General features: G+C 34.7%; 1 protein-coding gene across 4 annotated transcripts in view; it reads right to left on the reverse strand.

Annotated features, from left to right (window-relative positions):
* The window catches only part of LOC111698466 (sortilin-related receptor), a 29,312-nt gene extending 9,908 nt beyond the window's left edge, over window positions 1-19,404 (reverse strand). Inside the window, exons 1-29 of one of the 4 annotated variants that reach the window (XM_023468812.1) lie at window positions 19,324-19,404; window positions 18,578-18,651; window positions 17,137-17,294; window positions 16,500-16,602; window positions 16,234-16,306; window positions 15,810-15,963; window positions 15,214-15,352; window positions 14,494-14,570; window positions 14,022-14,127; window positions 13,272-13,373; window positions 12,149-12,262; window positions 11,744-11,823; window positions 10,647-10,788; window positions 10,005-10,118; window positions 9,188-9,338; window positions 8,212-8,438; window positions 7,542-7,667; window positions 6,875-7,154; window positions 5,941-6,333; window positions 5,547-5,666; window positions 4,773-5,045; window positions 4,174-4,270; window positions 3,533-3,609; window positions 2,924-3,049; window positions 2,758-2,824; window positions 2,238-2,325; window positions 1,462-1,581; window positions 1,064-1,156; window positions 115-207 (exon numbers count right to left, since the gene is read on the reverse strand). In XM_023468812.1, coding sequence (XP_023324580.1) covers window positions 115-207; window positions 1,064-1,156; window positions 1,462-1,581; window positions 2,238-2,325; window positions 2,758-2,824; window positions 2,924-3,049; window positions 3,533-3,609; window positions 4,174-4,270; window positions 4,773-5,045; window positions 5,547-5,666; window positions 5,941-6,333; window positions 6,875-7,154; window positions 7,542-7,667; window positions 8,212-8,438; window positions 9,188-9,338; window positions 10,005-10,118; window positions 10,647-10,788; window positions 11,744-11,823; window positions 12,149-12,262; window positions 13,272-13,373; window positions 14,022-14,127; window positions 14,494-14,570; window positions 15,214-15,352; window positions 15,810-15,963; window positions 16,234-16,306; window positions 16,500-16,602; window positions 17,137-17,294; window positions 18,578-18,646 — 3,762 coding nt within the window. In that variant the 5' untranslated portion in view covers window positions 18,647-18,651; window positions 19,324-19,404. The other 3 variants (XM_023468813.1, XM_023468814.1, XM_023468815.1) reach the window with 3 other exon arrangements.
* Window positions 19,405-22,313: the final 2,909 nt, after the last annotated feature.

Here is a 22,313-nt window from a genome sequence, read left to right on the forward strand (position 1 = left end):
ACACGTCGGTCGCAAGGTGCAATTTAAGCTTAGAGAATTTAGAGAATCTAGATAACCTCAACCACCTAACCACCCCAACTCTCTATTGAAGAATCATCTACCCCCTAAATTGACCTGATCAAGCTGGTTTACAGTCTGGAACTTGATGTAGTACTCAGATATTTCAGGGATGGAACTCCAGTTTAATCTGATCATACTCTCAGTTACCTTAACATATAAAACCTTCATTTGTATCTTCATAAATAAAGTAGTAATCTCTGTTTGATGTCCGTTCATAACTTCAAATTTTTATTGGGGAACTCGTTAGAACTAGGGAAATGTTCTTAGCTTGATTTAACAATTCATAATTATATGAATTTACTTTTAAAGACAAAGTTTAGTTTACAGGCAAAGCTTAGTTCCAAAGCTAGTATTAAAAGACCTAGAACTGTAACCAGTATCAGAAGAATGAAAGTCGTATTAAAATGTTCAACCTTAATATCAGAAATATAAATAAAGATTTTACAATTTTTAACTGTAAACAAATGTAAACTACTGGTCACTACAGTAAATTACAGTAAACTACTGTAAACTATTGTAAACTACTGTAAACTACTGTAAACTACTGGACACTACAGTCAATTACTGTAAACTACTGGTCACTACAGTAAATTACTGTAAACTACTGTAAACTACTGTAAACTACTGTAAGCTACTGTAAACTACTGAAAACTACTGTAAAGTACTGTAAACTACTGTAAACTACTGTAAACTACTGTAAACTACTGTAAACTACTGTAAACTACTGTAAGCTACTGTAAACTACTGAAAACTACTGTAAAGTACTGTAGTAAACTACTGTAAACTACTGTAAACTACTGTAAACTACTGTAAAGTACTGTAAAGTACTGTAAAGTACTCTAAACTACTGTAAACTACTGTAACTGTAAACTACTGTAAACTACTGTAAACTACTGTAAACTACAGTAAACTACAGTAAACTACTGTAAACTACTACTATTGTAAACTACTGTAAACTACTGTAAACTACTGTAAACTACTAGAAACTAATGATAGTTCTAACCTGGAGAATAGTTATAGTCTCAATCTCCTGATGAAGAGTAAACTCTAAAGGTTCACTTGCAGAACTCAAAGCAACCTTATTCATTGCGTACACCTTCATAGATAGATAGTCATTAATGGATAATAAAACTTAAACAATTTCATAGAAAATATGCAGATTTTATTCAGGAAAGGCTGTCAAGAGGTAAGTCCCTTTTCTACGGACTTATGAAAATGTTTTAATTGGATGATTTAAAAGCAAAAAGAAAAAAAGGACTTTTCAGTCTAGGATCCGGAAGAAGGAAAAAATGGCTTAATTGGGAAATTCATTTTGGAAGAACAAAAAAGATACAAAATGAAAAAGTAAATCTGAAGCCGGGACAGTAATTATTATTATACCCCTAGTGTAAAATTATTTACCTGAAAGGTGAACTGACTTCCTGACTCTAGTCCCCCGAACCCTGCAGAGCTTGGCTGAAGTGGATCCTTTACTTCTATATCAGCACTAGTGTACATGTTCCCATTATGGGATACAGTCACCTAAATATATACAGTGTACTGTACAACTATATCAACACTAGTGTACATGTTCCCATTATGGGATACAGTCACCTAAATATATACCACTAATGTACATGTTCCCATTATGGGATACAGTCACCTAAATATAAACAGTGTACTGTACAACTATATCAGCACTTGTGTACATGTTCCCATTAAGGGATACAGTCACCTAAATACATACCGTGTACTGTACAAATACATCAGCACTTGTGTACATGTTCCCATTATGGGATACAGTCACCTAAATATATACAGTGTACTGTACAGTGTACAACTATCTCAGAACTAGTGTACACTGTACATGTTATATTGAATAAATGTAATAATGTAAACCAAAATTTTTTTGTAAATAAGAGCAAAACTTTCTGAGTAGTGCATAAGGGCTGGGCATTAGCAATCATTATTTCCTATATGTTGTTTGTTTACAATAAAACTAATTCTTGAGTAGCCCTAAAAAGTCCCAGTAGAATGTACGCAAGTCCTATACTCATCTCATTGGTTCTAAATCTGATGGAATTTCCTAGCAAGTACCTACCCCCCCCCCCGTATTTCAAATGCGCAAAGTTAGTGATTCAATCTATCTATCCTAACCTAGCCTAATAGTATGTACATCAGCGAGGAAAGATGTTTACCTTATAGTGTGTGATGGTCCCTTGAGGGTCAGCTGGTGGTTTCCAAGAAAGTTGTACACCAGATCCTTTCTGTTCTATACTCAGATCCCTAGACACAGCATATATGTACAACTGTACTGCAGTGTTCACATTTCACTGGGGCAGCAGGCTTCCTCTATGGATCAAGTTTTGGGCATAACAAGTTAGGCAAAAATAAACTTGGACAATCTTGCTTAAAGGGACTGTATAGATTATTACGCTTTTTTTAAAAGATAACTTTGCTTGCAATATTAATATTTATTTTTTACAAATCTCTTATCTTTTTATTTTTTATAAATCTCTTACAGGATTTTCGAGAAATATTGATATGTAAAGTCAGCTAGCATACACTCGACATTTATCCAATAATTTTAATGGTTTAAGGTCTGAAATCTGACAATATTTTTCACTTTGTATGAAGGGTCGCATCCTTTCTTTAGAGAACAGTAAATACCGAATCCAGGATCCGGATCAAAATGGAATGGATTTAAATAATAAATACCTAGGTGGGGTAGGAACACCGTCTAGGGTCTGGGTAGAACATACTGGGGCATGATGGTATTCACGTCCTAGAATATAACACTTTAAAAACAATGAATACAACAAGGGAAAGGGGGGAGAATGAGGGAGAAGAAGGGAGAATGGGAGATGGGGAGATTGGTACTAACCTGTCTGAGAGTTTTTAACGAAGAGTCTGATCTGATACTCTGTCCCAGGGAGAAGGTTATCTACAGTATCCTCCCAATCCTCCCTAGACACCCAGTCCTCAGTCAGGTTCCTCCAGCTACTCAATCCTATATCAAACAAGATCAAATCCAACCAAACTAAACCTAACCAAACCAAACCAACAAAATCTGAACACTCTCTACCAACCCCAACCCAACTATATTTTTTACACATCTTGCCAGGATACCAATCTCAGCATCAACAGATTTAAATCAAATATTTACAAATTTACTTTTTATGCAAAGAAAACTTTAAATAAAATTAAGGCGTATGCAGGTTTCATTATTTAGGAAGTTGGGGGGGGGGGGGTGGGGGAAGTGTCAATAACAAAAATATAATGCTATTCATATTCTGTTATTTCACTATTTGCATATAAATATAAAAGTAAAAACTTATGAATATAAAAGTGAACACATTCAAGTATGTTTGCTATTCAAGTTTGTATGTTTGCTATTCAAGTTTGTATATTTACCAACTATGGCTGATGGTACTGATCTAAGATTGAACCTTGAACTTGAAACAATTAACCTGCATGTTGGGATCCAACTAACCTTGTATTGTGTAAGATAGTTTGTAAACAAACATTGTTGCGTTTCCGACCAGGTCACTTTTTGGCCACCATCGTACCCTTTAAATTAAACATTGAAATTTTACAATATTTTAAAATATTTTGGCCACCATCGTACCCTTTAAATTAAACATTGAAATTTTACAATATTTTAAAATATTTTGGCCACCATCGTACCCTTTAAATTAAACATTGAAATTTTACAATATTTTAAAATATTTTGGCCACCATCGTACCCTTTAAATTAAACATTGAAATTTTACAATATTTTAAAATTTTCATTTTCAGGAGGTTCATCACGATCAGGTACCCTTCAAAGCTCTGATTAAGAAAAAAAGATGTTTCCTAGCATTTCTTTTTGAAAATTGATCATTTAAAAAAAAATTTCTAACTCTTTAAGTGATTTGCGGATTTATACAACAGAAAAAAGAAGGAAATTGCCAGAATAAAACCTAAAAAGCTTAAAAAGGGACAAAATCTCTTCCACATCAATAAATAAAATATTTAAAGATTACTGTTGTGAATCGATAATATCTCTTTCAAAATGAAGGGACACTTGAAATAACGCAAACAGTCCCTTTAAGCTTAAAAGAAAGTTTTTTTTTGTAAAGTTTTCAAGTTTTCCTAACACTGTGATCTGTTCCATCTTCATCAACAGGTTCTAGCATAGCTATAGCAATATCCTCCCCCCAGTGCTCACAGAGCTCTTCATCACTTCCGTCTAATAAAGATAGATAGAAATAGATATATAGATATAGATTATAGACAGATATCTAGATGGTTGGTCGTTAGACAAGCATATAGATAGATTGATCCATCCGTAGTTAGAAAGGTACATAAATGGATAGATAGATAAGACATAGAACAAGAGAAACACTTGTCGGAATTGGTTTTAAAAATATTTATTATTAGATGGACGAATTAAATAAATTAATGGGTACATGAATAGATTGTTAAATAAAAGAATGCATACTTTGCGTAGGGTATAAGAGAAAAATACCAGCATAGAAAAATATATGGCAAATAATTTCAGATTTAAGGGTAGGCAGTAAGTAGATTTTTTAGATAGATAAATATTTAATGGATATATATATATATATATATATATATATTTATAAAGATATAAAAGTAGAACCCAGCGCTTCTTTCTTGTTCGTGCAATACACAAACTGAACATTGTGAAATCAAAGACGATATTAGTCCTAAGAAACTTATTTCCTCACCTCTGCAGTCGAAATGTCCGTCACATTTATGCTTCCACGGTAAACAGACAGAACCCCTGTCGCAGCTAAACTCATCGACACCACAGCCGACATGAATCTCGTCATCTGATGTCGGCAGCTCGCGACACTGTTGTTCATCCGAGCCGTCGTCGCAGTCCTGTTTTCCGTCGCATACAGCTGTTAAGGACACACAGCCCCCGGTCAGCTTACATAAGAACTGTCCTGGTATACAGCGGACCTTGTCCTTACACATTTCCTTGTCCTCATCCTCTCCTAAAAAGTACTTAATGTAACTTAATGATACAAAATGAAACCCAAATTTTATTCCTCATCCGAGTAGATGAGCATAAATTCATCAGTTGCTGGGGCAAATCTTTTCAAAATAAAAGTTAACATGTTTTTACAATATAACTGTTAAAAAGGACAATAACTGGATAATACAATGTGGACAGTGGACACGCTTATGTCAAAAATAACAAATTATCTATTAGGTTTAAATTGACGTGTATATACATAAAATGTATAATACTAAGGTTAGGAAATGAGGTTTTATATCAAATTCATGACTTACAAATAGTTCTATAACTTGAGGGGACAAGATCAATTTCCCCTCCCTTCCGAAAACCCGTGTTTGTGTGAAGAGAATTTTAGAAAAGTAAATTATCATTTGGTAAATCATCTTTATTTAGAAGTCGAGACTAAGTTCATCCTTTTAAACAGAATTCGGTAGATATTATTTAAAAATGTTAAATTGGATTTGATATTAAAACATACCTTGAGTACAATCTTGGTCTCCGTCACAAAGCCAGGCAGACCAAATACAGTTTCCGTTGTAACATTGAAACTTGTTGGTAGGACAACCGACTACAGCTGGTTCATCTCCTGTACGGTTACCTGGACATAAAAATATTATTCTTGCTATCAGAGTAACTGTATGTGTAATCTCATTTAAAGAGTGTCATGTCCAATTCACAACGGTACCCTAGAAAAACTATGTGGAAGCTGTTTTTTTATCTCGAAAATTATCCCTCACATATACATCTGCAAGTCACTTTTTCAGAGCAAAACATCAATTTATAGCTAGAAAAAACGGATATCACACTTGATCATCAATTTAAATCAAAGTTACACATTGCAAACATCCCCGGCAGCTAGTTCGTAACTGTACCTGGAGTAAGGTTTGGTTTAATAGAATCCTCTCCACAGTTCTCTTCATCTGTTCCGTCCGAGCAGTCCTCGACTCCATCACACTTCCACCAGAAGGGAATACATTGTCCTGATCCACACTTAAACATCCAATCATTACAGTTCCCCTGGGGGAAGTTAGGCTGGGGAGGTGGAAGTTGAGGATCAGCTGTAATATTACAATCCTTCTCATCACTACCGTCTACACAGTCGGGTTGACCGTCACATCTCCAGGTAGAGAATATACAATGATGGTTGTCACACCGGAACTGCCAGTCTTGACATGCCTCGTCGATGGTACAGTTGTGCTCGTCAGTGCCTCCCGGACAATCCTCGTCTCCGTCACATCGCCAGGCAGAGGGAAGACAGGAACCTCCTGGAACCACGGGAATATATTCTTCAACTAAAATTTTCCCACAAAAAGAAGTGAAGGTAAGGAGGAAAGGGCTTCATTTGTGTTAACGTGACATAGAGGAGCTAGATTGTTTCGAGACAAAACCTAGGACTGTACAGAAGGAGGGTAGGGCCTGGGCAATATATGATACAGGGGTGTATCATTTCTTAAAATTCTTTTACTCTTTCCTCTTTGAAATCCCCCCCCCCGAGGTTTTTTTTCGCTATATTGGGGAAATAAATGATTTTAGAGGTAGATTATCGAAAGGGGGGGGGGGAATGTATCAAAAAGGATGAAAAATTTGCCATTTTACAATTTTTCATTTAATTCTTAAAACTATAAATTGTAACTCATAATTGTCTTCTTATAATAAACAAACAACTTTTTGACCTAAAGAGTTCAGATTGTTGAGAAAATTTTCCCCTCGCTCCTTAATTAATTACCCCTTAAGTAAAGAGAGTTCATATGAGGACTAAACCATGTTGAGAGAATAATGTACTTTATAAAATATATATAACCCTGCCTATTTCACATTGCATCTGATCATCTTTGCACTTTGTTCCTTCCTTGGTACAATTCAGTTCATCACTGCCGTCGTAGCAATCCTTCTCTAGGTCACAAACCCACTTCTTGTTTATACATTGTCCATTGGCACATTTAAACTGTGTCGCATGGTCGCAATCCGTTCGGGGACAGTTTAGTTCGTCGCTTTCGTCAGCACAGTCCTTTTCGTTGTCGCAGCGCCAGTGTGCCGGAATACATTTCTTATTCTCGCATTGGAACTTATTGCCGGGACATTGGTCCTGAAAACATAAATAAAAATGAAGAAAAAATCTATTTCGGTTGATTGTAAGAAAAGGACTTGACTTTAATAGAAAATTGTAAAAAAAAATTTCAGTGTCAAAAGATTTTGATTTCTTTGGATCATATTAATACTAGCATTTTTAAGATGACGAATCGGGTTATAATCTTCAAATCATTGTATTTGAAGATTGAGGTCGTTATTTAAATCTCATTTGTTTTAGGTAACCTTGGACCGAATTTAATAAATATGAGCTTGGTTACTAAACTACCTATTACTGCCGGTTCAAATTCAAAGTTTCATAAGGATTCGAACCAGCAGTAGATAGTTCAGCGATCTCTCCAATTCATAAAATTCGGCCCCATGTAAATCAATTATAGCGACAAACCTTGAAACAGTCGTTTTCGTCGGACATATCTCCACAGTCGTTGCTACCGTCGCACTTCCATAGGTTGGGGATACATAGATTGTTGTTACATTGAAACTGTTGTTCAAGATCACAGCTTCCGCCAACCTTCAGAATATATAGTTATCAAACAAACAAAGATCATATTATTGAAACAATGAGCGAAGCAACTAACAACATGTCAGCTAATTATCCATAACCTAATAACACATCAATTAGCTTAGCAATCTTCAATCAATCTATAAATATATATATATATACTTTGCTTGTCTGTTTGTTTGTATCCAATAAACGTGATAACGGCTGAATCGATCGGGCCCAAATTTTGCATGGGACCTCACATGAACCCAGGGAAGATTTAATGATGCTCAGAATTACAAAAAATGTTTTCCGAATTTATTTTATTTTCGTAAAATTTAAAAAGTCCACGAAAAAGTATTATTAAATCCGCAAACTTCTTTTTTATCAATTACTACATTATTTACTACATCCATCACTACACAACTAAATTAACTAAATGAATTGATCAAAAAATTACTAAATCAATTTCCAAATCCATCGACCGATCAATTAATATACCAATTAACCAATCAATTAACCAATCAATTAACCAATCAATTAACCAATCTATTTAATAAATTAACTAATTAACCTTAGCGGCTGAACATGTTCCATTTGGAAGAAGTTCCTGATTGTCCGGACAGATACATACTGTTCCTGTTCCTGTTCCATTTGCTTTCATTCCATCCGGACACAGGCATTTATACTTGTGTTCCAGGCCGGGGGGTAGAGAGATACATAGATGAGAACAGGAGTGGGAGGAGCAGGAGTTCTGTTCTGTCAGGAGGTGGGGGGAGTAAACCTTCAGATCCATAGCACCTTATCAGGGGGTTAGTTCAATAAGTTAGCATAAAAATTCTGCTTTTATTACAAGAAAATCTGTGGAACGAGAAAACAGTGGAATGAGTGTTTTTTATATATATAAATATTGTGTAATTTGTTATTGATTCATCTTAAAAATATTTCCTGAACAAATATTGCAGACGTATATTGCAGAGTACACATTTTTTAACAAAGTTTATAGTTTAAATTTAGAAGGAAGAATACACTAATTTCTTAATAAATCTATCTGCATTACCTGGTAAATCTGTCAATATTGCCTTGAAAATCTGTCTATATTACCTGGTAAATCTGTTTATATTATCTGGTAAATCTGTCTATATTACCTTGAAAATCTGTCTATATTACCTGGTAAATCTGTTTATATTACCTGGGAAATCTGTCTGTATTAACTGGCAAATCTGTTAATATTACTGGCAAATCTGTCTGTATTAACTGGGAAATCTGTAAATATTAACTGGCAAATCTTTCTATATTTCCTGGGATATATGTCTGTATTACCTGGGAAATCTGGCAAATCTGTTAATATTACTGGCAAATCTGTCTGTATTAACTGGGAAATCTGTAAATATTAACTGGCAAATCTTTCTATATTTCCTGGGATATATGTCTGTATTACCTGGGAAATCTGGCTATATTACCTGAATATCTGGCTGTATTTACTGGGAAATCTGTCAATATTAACTGGAAAATCTGTCTATATTACCTGGGAAATCTGTCTATATTACCTGGGAAATCTGTCTGTATAAGCCTGATATTTGTCCCTCGGTCCTTGTTTGCACTGTAGATTGATTTCCTCGTCCAGTCGTCCCAATACACCTCGTCCTTCAACACTGATACAGCAAAGGGATGTGCAACTTCAAGCTGGTTAAACACAACCTGAATGTTGAATATGTATTATGTGTTTGTGTATTTGTATTATGTTTGTGTGTTTTTGTGTGTGCGTGTTTGATATATTTTTCCAGCCAAGCTTAATAAATCAAAGATTTAAATTTTAAAATTGTGTAAGACATAATTTTAAATGGGATGTGGATTGGGCATTGGGCATCAGTCTCACAATGGTGTTGCGGTAAAAAAAACCCCAAAATTATCAATCAAAACTCTTTTCAAGTACTTAAAGTTTCACTTTAACAAATCTTCATTCTGGCTGTCGTTCATTCTATGAAAATAATTTGTTCTTAGTAGTCTGCCGTTTTTGTATCTTAAGAATTATGACTGAGATATTGAGAAATTAGTCTAAAATCATTAAATACAACCAAGGTTGGTTAATTCTTAGTATCTCCGACTGTTTTTAGAAGGAGGCTAAGTTTTAAAGACTTACAATGTTTTATATATTCTTTCGACAAAAACTAACATTCCGAAAATTGTAAGTGCAAGGTCCAATTTCTATCGTACTGCATGACACCCCACCCGGAAAATTACACCAAACCTTGACTATGATATATTCATTCTATTATATATCTATGAAAAAATATACTGGAGGCAAGTTTTTTAACTTACATTCTTATAAGTTGAATTTCCCCAATTAAGATATCTTAATTTCACCTTCTTAAAGTCATTGCCATCAAGATTTGAGCTGGCTATAAAATCCAGCGCGGCATCTACCCAGTACACGCGCTCAGATACTGTGTCAACCGTTATACCATTCGGCCATTTAACCTGAAGTAGAGAAATTAATCAAAGAAACTGGTTCCTCATTATTTCAAGAGACCCTTTATTTAAAGATGGGCTCTTCGGTTCACAATGCATATGATCCCATTTGAATCTTCGTCTATAAATAAATGATTTCAATGTCCTTGTTTAATAATTTGTCTAAAAAATGAAAAATTTCTGTGCTGTGGTTTCTTCATACAAAAGTGACTTGCGGATTTATGCAGCAGAGACATAAAAGACAATTGTCAGAATTTAACACTTTTAATAAAGAAATAACGAGGATATCTTCCTCGTATGTGCTATGAGATAAAGGTTTGAGGGTTACCAATGTGAATCAGGCTTGCAATTCTTTAAATAAGGGGTAACCGTCACCGTCACCGTCACCGTCACCGTCACCGTCACCGTCACCGTCACCGTCACCGTCACCGTCACCGTCACCGTCACCGTCACCGTCAACGTCATTCAATGTTAAAGCTACCCAAGTCAATGTCAACTTGTTAAGTCTACAGTCAATCAAATTAATGGACAACTAACCTGAATCATCCCCCTCTGATTGACCGAATTGATAATAATAGAATGATTAGATCCGTCCAACAGTGCTCGGCCCACACAAGCTGCCTTCTCTGCCCAGTCAGTGTAGAACATGTATCCCTGCTTAGGATGCAGAGCTATACCTCTGTAAAACAAATATTTATTAATTTACTGTCAACTAGACAGAAGAAGGTAAAGTTTACGCAAAGTTACCGATAGGCCTTTGTGACCTCGTAGCTCGTCTTGGTTAATTTTAATCACAATTTTGCAGCAAATAAAAAGTTGACCCGGTAACATATCAGGAATCCGAAACCTTTTTACTTCTCAATAGGTCTTCAAAAAGAGGATTTATAGTTGAAAACATGTAAGATGCAACTTTCTTTGGGTTTACGTGAATTGAAAATTTGGAATAAGAAGAGTTGATATTGTGGTACTGGTGGTACTGTGGACAAAAGGTTAAGATTGTAAGTATTATGTTGAACATTACAATACATGTTTAGTACAATAAATCATTAAATGGCACCTTCATAATAGGGTTGATATTAGGGTTGCAGTCTGATTTCCCACAAAAACCTAACAGTCTAATATTGTTCTGTATTATGTCATATATTATTTTCTTCGTGATTGTCTATTGTCTAAAAAGATTAAATCCATTCAAACTTTTGAAAATTTCAAAAAATTACTGAGTTAGGTCCAAAAAAAAACTTTTAGGAAAAGTACATTTTTTAGAGGTTTTTTGAACATAAATTCAGTCAATTTTTGAAATTTTTGTTAAAAGTTTCAATGGATTTAATCTTTTTAGACAATTACGAAGAAAATGATATTATTTTGAGCTTAGTAGACTTTTTTTGCGATCTGAACGGGCCTTGCACGACCACTTCCGATAACCAAGATCAATAAAAAAAAATCCTGTGATAACTGGCATCATAAAGAACAATTTTATACTGTTAGGTATTAGTGGTGCAATATTTCTATATTTTCCTACAAAATGGGGTCACCCTACTCCATATCTCAGCTTAAAAAGAATAAAAGACACGAAATTAGAAACACAAACATACAGAGAGACAAAAGAAAGTAAGACATGACCGCCAATTATATACCTGGGTTTGCTGGTGTGACCGAGCTGTGCACGCGTCAATATAATCTTCCTTATCCTGTGTCCGGTAGGTAATCCGTCAGTCTGGGCAAATATTCAGAAATAAATACAATCTCTCTTTTTAAACAATGGAATCAAAATATTCTCAATTTAATAAATCTTAAGGTCTTATTTAATGTTTACTAAAATTATTTTGGTGAAAAAAATGAAAAAAACTTGATATCAAAAAAAAACTTTTTGACACTTTAAACTAAAAACCAAGACTGATAGTATTAAGCAAAAAGCGAAAACCCGATTCAGCTTTTTAAAAAGAATTATCTTTTTAATTGCTTCAAATTGAATACTTCACTCTGGAGACATAAACGCTCATAAAAAGTGTACAGTTAGAAAATAATAAATTTCTGAATTCCTTGACGAGCTCGATAGTTTTCTTGAACCCGTCGACAAAGTAGAGAATCTTGGAGATCTGATCGAACGCCATTCCTTCGACGGAGCTGAGACCTGACCCAACGAGCTCTTCAACCTGAAGTCAGAATTTTCAATTTTGGGATCAAGCATTGATCTACATCTTATGCAGATCTACAGATTATTTTAATTCTTCCCGTGAAGGTCGTACCCGTATAGGGATAACTTCAGATGAGGGATCAAGATCCTCAAATCTAGAAGGACCCACATTGGATATCGTCTAAGATAAACAATATCCAACCAAAAGTTCCAATATTTGTACTAATTGATCATTCAATATCTTCTGAAATGGGCTATATTGCCAAATTATCAGGGGTGTATATTCTAAGTTGTGAGACTCATATTCCCCCCCCTTCCCCCCTTTTCAGAATCACATTTTTTCCCCAAATCCACAACTTTAAAAAGGTATATCTTACAGGTTTCTTAAGCCCACGCAAGAAGTTTGCTGCGGCGGGGGGATGCAGGGGTGGCAGAGCCCCCCTTGCAAAGATTTTTTTTGCATTTCAGTAGGATAATGGAGCGTTTTTTGAAATCATTTCTGATACTGTTTTTTGTGTGTGGTTTTTCCCTTTCCTTACCCCTCCCCCCTCCCCCTTTACCCTTCTCCTCTCCCTATTTTTCCCTTCCCTCTTCCCCTTTTCCCCTTTACTCCTTTTTCCTCTCCCTCTTCCCCCTTTTCTCTTTTCCCTTCCCGTTTTCCTTTTCCGCTTCCCTTTCCCCTTTTTCCTTTTTTTCTTCATTTTTTTCCATCCAACCAATTAAAGCTCATATTTCCCCCCCAACAAACAGAAAAATATACACCCCTGCAAATAATATTTTTCCTTATAAAAGCCACGGTTTAGAAAGTATAAAATCTCATGACTTATGATTAAAAAATCTTACTGTATTTTTCATTTTAATTTCTTTTAGGATAAAAATACTCCTTTATTTTGAAGAAAAAAAATAATAGTAAATACTAATTTTTGACTTATAACATTTAATGATTTTTTTTCTTTCATTTAAGGATTGAATATGAAGGCCCAAAAATAAATGTTATGTTACTAAAAATATCTAATAAGAACCCCTACCTGACTTGAATTAGTCAAACACTGTTTGTTTATAACATCTGTGTTCATGTCCGCCCATATTACACACTCACTAGCGTAGTCCATATCCATAGCGATCACGTTCTGATAATACAAAGCTTAGGAATAAACTCTTAAACAAATACATAAAATAATCTGTACAAACTTCATTTTGGTAACCTCAAGAAGAATGAATATATTAATATGTTTTTATAAACCAAATATCACCCCATTTACATCATTGCTTGGACGTTTAGTATTTTTCTGTATTATTTCAAGTGACCTACCACGCAAATAGGGCGATGTCTGATTTGAATTACAACGGTTAACTTAAAGCGTGTTAGTCGAGTACAGAGATATGTGTGTGTAAACTTATTGTAAGCCGCTTGTGTACGCTGTGTTTTTTGCAGGGTGTAGGCAGTGTACACTGAAATTTTCAGCCGCATACAAGCGGGTAAACATTAAACAAGTTTACACACACACATTCCACACATGTTTGTGTACTCGACAAACACTTTGTGTAATACGAGAACCATTGTATATCAGGCAGTCATCTTTTCATGGAGGGTCATTTGAAATTTCGCTTTCAGTCCCTTTAAATAGAAAATTAACAACATTTCTAGAACGGTGCTAATCAAATTGAAATTTTATTTGAATTTTTGTTAAAAACACAGATTACCAAATCAATTTTTGGATCTATTGAAAACTTGATTTTTTCTTTCATGTTTCTTGATTATTGTAAGCATTGTATCCCTGAATACCAACCAGGGGAAGAGTTTCCACAGTAGAATTGTTCTCCTTCAAAGAAACCTTGACTATCTTGGTTCTCTGTGCCACCAGCATATACGTCTCATGTCCACTGGACACAAATTATCAATGTTTTTTTTTTTAACAGGAGGGGGGTGGGAAAAAATTCACAATTAAAACCCCCTATGTTCGATAAAATTTTAAATGTGAATTACATCCAATTTCTTTTGACTATTAAACAAATAAAATTTCGCCGACTAATTGAACTTTTGGTTAAAGTATAATTAAAATAGAAAAAAAAAATAAAAACATATTTAGTAAATAGAAGACTACAAAAAAAAAAAAAACCACGAGGACCGAAATATAGTCGATTTTAATTTTTTTTTTAAAATCTTGAGTCATTTTCTTAAAGTACAGGGGCTGAAGTTGGAAGAAAGCCAAGTGATAAATACAGAAAAAGGGTAACATTTAGTCTTACTTGATATCAAATGGACAGGCCCGTACTTCCGGTTCGTATCTAGAACTTTGTCCACCTTCACAAACATTTCCGGTCACCTGACATTTATAAAATTATAACTGAGATGGAACTTTATTACTGAGGAATAAGTGGTTAAGCTGATATTATAGAATGTATTCTACCACTGTACCTTGATGTGTTCTAAAACTGTACCTTGACATATCCCTTGCTGATATTATAGAATGTAATCTACCACTATACCTTGACATATCCCTTGCTGATATTAGAGAATGTATTCTACAACTGTAACTTGACATATCCCTTGCTGATATTATAGAATGTATTCTACCACTATACCTTGACATATACCTTGCTGATATTATAGAATGTATTCTACCACTATACCTTGACATATACCTTGCTGATATTATAGAATGTATTCTACCACTATACCTTGACATATTCCTTGCTGATATTTTAGAATGTATTCTACCACTATACCTTGACATATCCCTTGCTGATATTATAGAATGTATTCTACCACTATACCTTGACATATCCCTTGCTGATATTATAGAATGTATTCTACCACTATACCTTGACATATCCCTTGCTGATATTATAGAATGTATTCTAACACTATACCTTGACATATCCCTTGCTGATATTATAGAATGTATTCTACAACTGTACCTTGACATATCCCTTGCTGATATTATAGAATGTATTCTACAACTGTACCTTGACATATCCCTTGCTGATATTATAGAATGTATTCTGGGGACAGGGTGAAGGTATTCCAGGAGGATGAATATTAAACTCTGGATCCTTTATACATCCAGACAGTTTACCAGAGTCACGGATATATCCGAAATCACATCTTAACAAAACTCTGTTTATATTTGTAAAAAGGAAAAGGCGTCTCAAGCCTCTAATTCTCTAATCCCCATACCTTGGCTACCTAATGGTGCAAAACTAATCATATTTCAGACTTTGACTATTTAATCTCGCAAAATTTTTAGTTTTAAATAGGTTGCGAAGGACATAAGGTTGCAAAGATATACAAATTAGACAATTTGAATTAAAGGTAAGTGACTCAAAAGGCAAATGAGATGGGGTTGAAGTAGATACTTTTGGGTTGAGTCTCAAAAGATAAATTTGTATTAACAAAAAAACAATACTAATTGAAGAATAATTCAATAATTTTGATGTATCAATATAAAAAAATTACTGATGATTTATTATTTGTGTTCTCTATCCCATTTTCAAAATTGCGCCTTGTCCTTTGAGTCTGTTGTTTTGATTTTAATTATTTCTTTCGGGAATAATTTTCTGACCTGTAATCCAAGTGAGTACACTCGCACACCTCCATTCTCTTCGCCCTGGTGTAGTCCTCGCCATTGAAGCAATCAGCCTTGGGTGATCTCCGCCGATATACATCCCTCCGCCCCAGGACACACTTAGACATCAATCCGTCCTCCGAGTAGGACTCTAAACATGAAGATATTCATTATTCCGTCCTCAGAGTTGGACTCTAAATATCGGGATATTCAGCAATTCGTCCAAAAAGTAGGACTCTCGGGGACCAATCCTTGTATTACCAGGGGGCTTCGGGGAACAATCTTTGCATTACCTGGGGGTTTTGAGGACCAATCCTTGTATTACCTGGGGGTTTCGTGGACCAATCCTTGTATTACCTGGGGGTTTCGGGGACCAATCCTTGTATTATCTGGAGGCTTCGGGGACCAATCCTTGTATTACCTGGGGGTTTCGGGGACCAATCTTTGTAATCTTGGACTGTACAATTCCTCTTGAATACACTCGATAAATCAACCTGGAAAAAACAATAACAATGACAGTTCAAGTAACAGAAACAGAAAAAATGAAATTGGCAATGGCAATTACAATGAAAATGACAACGATAGTGACAGTGGTGATAAAAATGATAATGATAATAACAATAAAAATAACAATAAAAACAACAATAAAAATAATAACAACCAAAATACAACAAAAACTTTATTTACCTTTATAATGATCCAGTCTATAGGTTTCCCAGGTTGAAATTTTGTCCCAAACATTGTGAAGATTGTTGTGTTCTCTCCCGGTTCAGTTATCAAACCAAATATCCTTTAAAGAACATGAAGAATATAATTGTTCACTTAAACCTTGAACTTAATAATAACTTTTGATTTGACTAACATTGAATGAAACATCGACATTATCTTCAACACACAAACTTACATTTAGGTTGACATTAACTTCACATTTGAAAAGGGCTGAAAGTACGTTCAACATCATGTAGTAGCTAGGGATGGGCAATAGCCAGATTCGTTTTACAGAAACTTGTAATGTTCTTAGACTTTTCAAATGTTTTACAACAATATGAGAAACTTCCAACAATCTAAAACTTTATTCTGTAGAAGTTTGCATTTATCAAACATGAAAATGTGTTATACTAGAAAAAAATATACGTCAAAAACGATAAGGTTTTTCAAAATGATAGTTTTGGTACATTTTTGCCTTATATTTTCAACCAGGATAACAAATTTGCATGTTTGATAAAGAAAACTTTAAAAAATACAAAAAGATTACGGGTCATTTGAAATGACGTGTGCAACCCCTAAACATAAGTGTTAATTTCAACATAAGGCTGTGCACTACCTCATAGGTGTTGGATAGAACTGATGAGATTTCCAATTAAGTCCCTCGTCAGTAGAGTACATGATTTCATTAGTAAATCCTTCAGTTTTAAAGTATTTAACCGCCACAAGAACTCCGCCATGATCGCCGATATTGTAATAATAGTTACCCTGAAGAACCTGCAAGCAAAAAATAGATGATATAACAGTTTTTAACGAGTTTAGACTTAAGTTTTTAAATTAACAAATAAATGCACTGACATGAGGGATGAAGATTTCCTAAAATACTTCTTGAAAATAGTGTTGGGTGGAGTCTGGAACATAAACATTGCCCCACCATAGCCTCCTAAAAATATAGGCAATTCAACCAACCTCCACCCCCCACCCCCCCTCGAAAAGATCCTGGTGGTGGGGCTGAACAGAACCAGCAACTTTTAAATAAAAAGAAATATATTCTTTCTTAATCAATGTTTGCGCCAAGCATAAAAAGCAAAGTACACCCAAAAATAAATATACCCATGCTCCTGAAGAAAACTTAATTTTAGTTTTATATAAGTCTGCTGATTAGATGTTTTATAATCCCTTTGTTTTAAATATGTAAATCAGGAGAAATATTTATAAAAACTTGTCTGTCACATTATTGATAAAAAGTGCAAACAAAGAATTCCTTTCAGACACTGTTTCTTTACCAGGACTTAGTAAAAACTATTAAAGAGAAGTTTATTGAACCCGGGTCGCCTCCTAGAAACTTTAATTAAAACTTAGTTTAGAAAAAATCAGAGTGAATACTTTTATGATCTGGAGAGAGAAGTTGTAGAATTAACAAAAACTATTTAAATTATAATACACAACGTTTTTTTGATTTGGGTCAACAGCTAACCCCTAAGTTCAGCACATTAAAGAGACTGTAAGCGTTTTTTTAAGTGAACCTCCATGCTAAGATGCCAATGCTCCATTCACATCTGTACCCTTTAAACATTTATCTGCTCAATAATGTGGAAGATATTGTCGTTTTCTAGATTGAAACGTGTTTAAATCTAATAATTTCTTTATGTTTTCGGTTTCCAACATGAGAAATGCGCAAGTCACTTTTGTTAAGAATTCTATTTCATAGTTGATAACGCTTTTAAGGGTACCATTGTGAATCGGACATTGCTGTCTTCGCACCGAGTGTTCCTTGTCCAGCATTCTCTCTCTCTAGCATATCTTTCGAGTGGTAAAATAGGCTTAGATGTAATGCTAATGTGTATTTTAAAATATGTAATCAATCCCTTTAACTAAACTGACTTTAAGCGTAATTTCAAGTGACTCTCATTGCAAAGATGCAAATGCCCGATTCACAACTGCACCCTTAAAACCTTTATCTGGTTTAAGGGCAACATTGGGAATCGGGTGCCATCTTTAAATGGAGAGAAACTTGAAATTACGCTTACAGTCCCTTTAATGATTCTAAATGTATTGACCTGATGCCAGGATAAGCCTGCATCCGCTGACATGTAAACACTCGTCTTAGTTTGCAGATTCCGGCCCATATTCCCTGATAAACATCATAATATCATAAACAATCTGTGCTCTCTGTGCATTCCCCCTTTAAGCTATAGGAATATTGTTTAAGTAGTAGATAGAGAAAGAGCCTGTATTATTAAGTATTCATAATTACAGTGGGACCTATAAAACCATCACATAATCCAGACTGGACAAACACCAGGCTCGAATATATTTAGAAGACGACATTCTATAAGTCCATTGAAGCCAAGAGGATACATATTTGTACAATTAAGATACATTAGTACACCTTGCAATACAAATTCGTGTCATTTTATAACGTAAATGTTCCCCCAACTCGCATAGTTTAACTGTAATGATTACCCCACCTCGCAGGAATAATTTAAAAAACATTTTAAATGTCGTCTTCATATTTCTGATATTCTTTCAGCCTAGTGTTTGTTCCGTCTGGATGATGTGAATAGTAAGACGACATCTTAAAACTTACGTGAATTTGATGTTGTTGTGAAGCAAATAGTTTTACCGGTAGCTTGAAACTGAACTTATTAAGTGAAATGGGTCTGTGTACAATAAAAAATCTGTGCTTAATGTCGTCTTTTTAATCTAATATGGGCCCATTGTAATATTGTAAAAGGTTGTAAAAGTTGCATTAGGTTTGTTTTTATTAGGAAGATTAAAATAAAATGCCGTCTTTGTTTATTACCTGTAGCTAGCACTACTCCTGGTGCTGCTTGTGTAGTTAGAATTGGAATACTTCGTGTAGCAGGATACTTTCTACTCAGTTCCTGGGCTATATGCAGGCTACAGTAGATACAAGTTCAAACATTTCTAAAATCAGCTGTGGCATCAAAAGAATGCATCTAATTTTAAATATACGTGCACAAAATACAAACACCGAAATGCCATATGACCCTTTTTTCTTAATACTAAGACTATCAATAAAAATAAAAATTTTATCAATAAAACATAACAATGTGTCTTTCTTCTATTTTTCCAAATAGGGTTTTCGAACTTCCTGTCATCCTTCCATCTCTAGTGCAAGTTGAAGAAGGGATGTCTTGGGAAATTATCAAACACACAGAAGTTATTTAAAAGGAAAAATGAATCAAATTTTGGATAAATTCTTGAGACATATTGGAGCAGAACTGGGCGAAATAAATGGGTGTTATGCCTAAATAATTGAGTTTTTGGGCATTGTTTTTTAGTTTTTTCACAAACCTTTATTTCATTATTTTTATCTAAAATTATTTTTATCATATTAAACACCTCATAGGTTGATTTGAGAAGAAGAGTGGGATTATTGTACAGTATATGTTATACATTATCCACTTAAATACAAGAATTCAGAATTTACAACAGGTAATATAAAGTGAAAAATATTAAATTGATTTAAGTATTTACAGTGGAATTAACTACACAAAACCAAGTGCAGACAAACACATAATAAATATAAACTCAATCAAACCTTTTTCTTTCTTTGAGAATACAATTTGCTCACCCCAGATCTATTCTGAATAAAGATATCCTTCATTGAACATTTTTGCAATTTACACTAACTCGCTTTGCCCCCCCCCGGCCCCCATGCAATAAAAACCGACCCTAACAAAATCAAAGTTTATCGAATATTTCTACTTCGAATATTCAAATCCTTGATTTATCATTCAATGATTCGAAAAGTTTTAGTTATCTCTTATTAATTCATAATTGAGGCATAAATTGAAATGTGTTGATCTAGCTGATCTAGATCCTCAGGACCAGTTAGGTTATGCTATGTTTACCTGTATATAGGTTATAGGACAAAATTAGGTGGTCAGGTTTACCTGGTAGCAGCCCTGTTTAGTGGTCTGTGGTAGGACCCATAATAGGAGGTCAGGTTTACCTGGTAGCAGCCCTGTATAGGATGTCCCTGGTGATCTGTGGTAGGACCAACAATAGGAGGTCAGGTTTGCCTGGTAGCAGCCCTGTATAGGATGTCCCTGGTGGTCTGTGGTAGGACCAATAATAGGAGGTCAGGTTTACCTGGTAGCAGCCCTGTATAGGATGTCCGTGGTGGTCTGTGGTAGGACCAATAGTAGGAGGTCAGGTTTACCTGGTAGCAGCACTGTATAGGATGTCCCTGGTGATCTGTGGTAGGACCAACAATAGGAGGTCAGGTTTACCTGTTAACAGCCCTGTATAGGATGCCCCTGGTGGTCTGCGGTAGGACCAACAATAGGAGGTCAGGTTTACCTGGTAGCAGCCCTGTATAGGATGTACCTGGTGGTCTGTGGTAGGACCAACATTAGGATGTCAGGTTTACCTGGTAACAGCCCTGTATAGTTTGTCTCTGGTGGTCTGTGGTAGGACCAATAATAGTAGGTCAGGTTTACCTGGTAGTAGCCCTGTATAGGATGTCCCTGGTGGTCTGTGGTAGGGCCAACAATAGGAGACCAGTACCCACCAGCATCAAAGCTGATCAATGTTGATAGATTGGACGGCCTAAACATTATTTAATAGATATTACAATGATAAAATCAGGAAAACTACTTTATTGTAAACAAAACATATACAATATTAAAATATCAGAGGTTTACAATAAAAGGTTGCAAAGATGAAGATCACTGCAAACTAGAAACTTGTAAATCCCAGTTATAGGACAAGCCAAGCGGATACGGCGAAATCACTTTTAAAATGTCGTACTTATAATGAATTATTGAAATTAATCCCAGCAAAGTACGAGAATAGGGTGGGGCCAGTACATGACATAGTTTCTAACATTTAACAACAGACTTGTTAAGATACTAAGTTTTACAATAATTTAAGGCCCACAAGTTTACTTCTAAAGGCAAAGATATAATTTTGAAGAAAAAAGGTATTTTTTTTTATGAAAAAAAAATCGCAAAATAGCCCTAGTGCTGCCATTTCCTAAATGTGGTCTGCCTTTTTTGTGCTTTCAATATTGCCCGAGATATGAAGAATTTCGTTCAGAGTATGCCAATTTTTAACTTTAAAAATACTAGAGATATAAAGAGTTTTGTATAAATTAAAATTTTAAAAATGAAACCATGAAAATGTCTTATTCTAAACGAAATCATTCATTTTTATTATTATTGTTAAAGGCCAACCCGTCATATATCCGGTAATCATGAAAACGAAAAATGGCAGGACAAGGGCTATTATGTGATTATTGTTTTTTAAAAAAAAAATATTATTTAGGTTGCCTCTCGTGAATACCGCAAACTATTTCTAAAGTCAAAGACAACTTTAAAGTCTTCAATCAACTAAAATTAGTCCGGTTTATTTAGATTAGGGGTGTATGTGTATTGTGTATGTAAAGGGTTGGGATCCATGGATGGAGGGGGGGATATCAAAAGGGGAAGTACTAATGGTTACTAGGGGGGGGGGGGGGGTAAAGAGAATGATAGATATTTACCTGTCTATCCATGAATTTCTCCAAGTAGTTCTGGGTGTGTAGAACATTATTCTCTCTAGTGACAAGGTAAACTGAACCTAAAAATAAATTATTTTTTCTATATAATCAAGAATTTAAAGTGTTCTAAACAGACTGATTTTAGACGTTTCAACTTTAGCAATTTTGCAACTTAAAATCAACTTAAACCGAAGGAAAAAGGAAAATAAAAAAAAAATTTAAGTAGCCTGATGCCTTATAAACAAAATGTAATCGAAACCCCCGTATAAATGTAAAATAATCGA

The sequence above is a fragment of the Eurytemora carolleeae genome, unplaced genomic scaffold, assembly GCF_000591075.1.
Source record: "Eurytemora carolleeae unplaced genomic scaffold, Eaff_2.0 scaffold167, whole genome shotgun sequence".
NCBI classification, from domain to species: Eukaryota; Metazoa; Arthropoda; class Copepoda; order Calanoida; family Temoridae; genus Eurytemora; species Eurytemora carolleeae.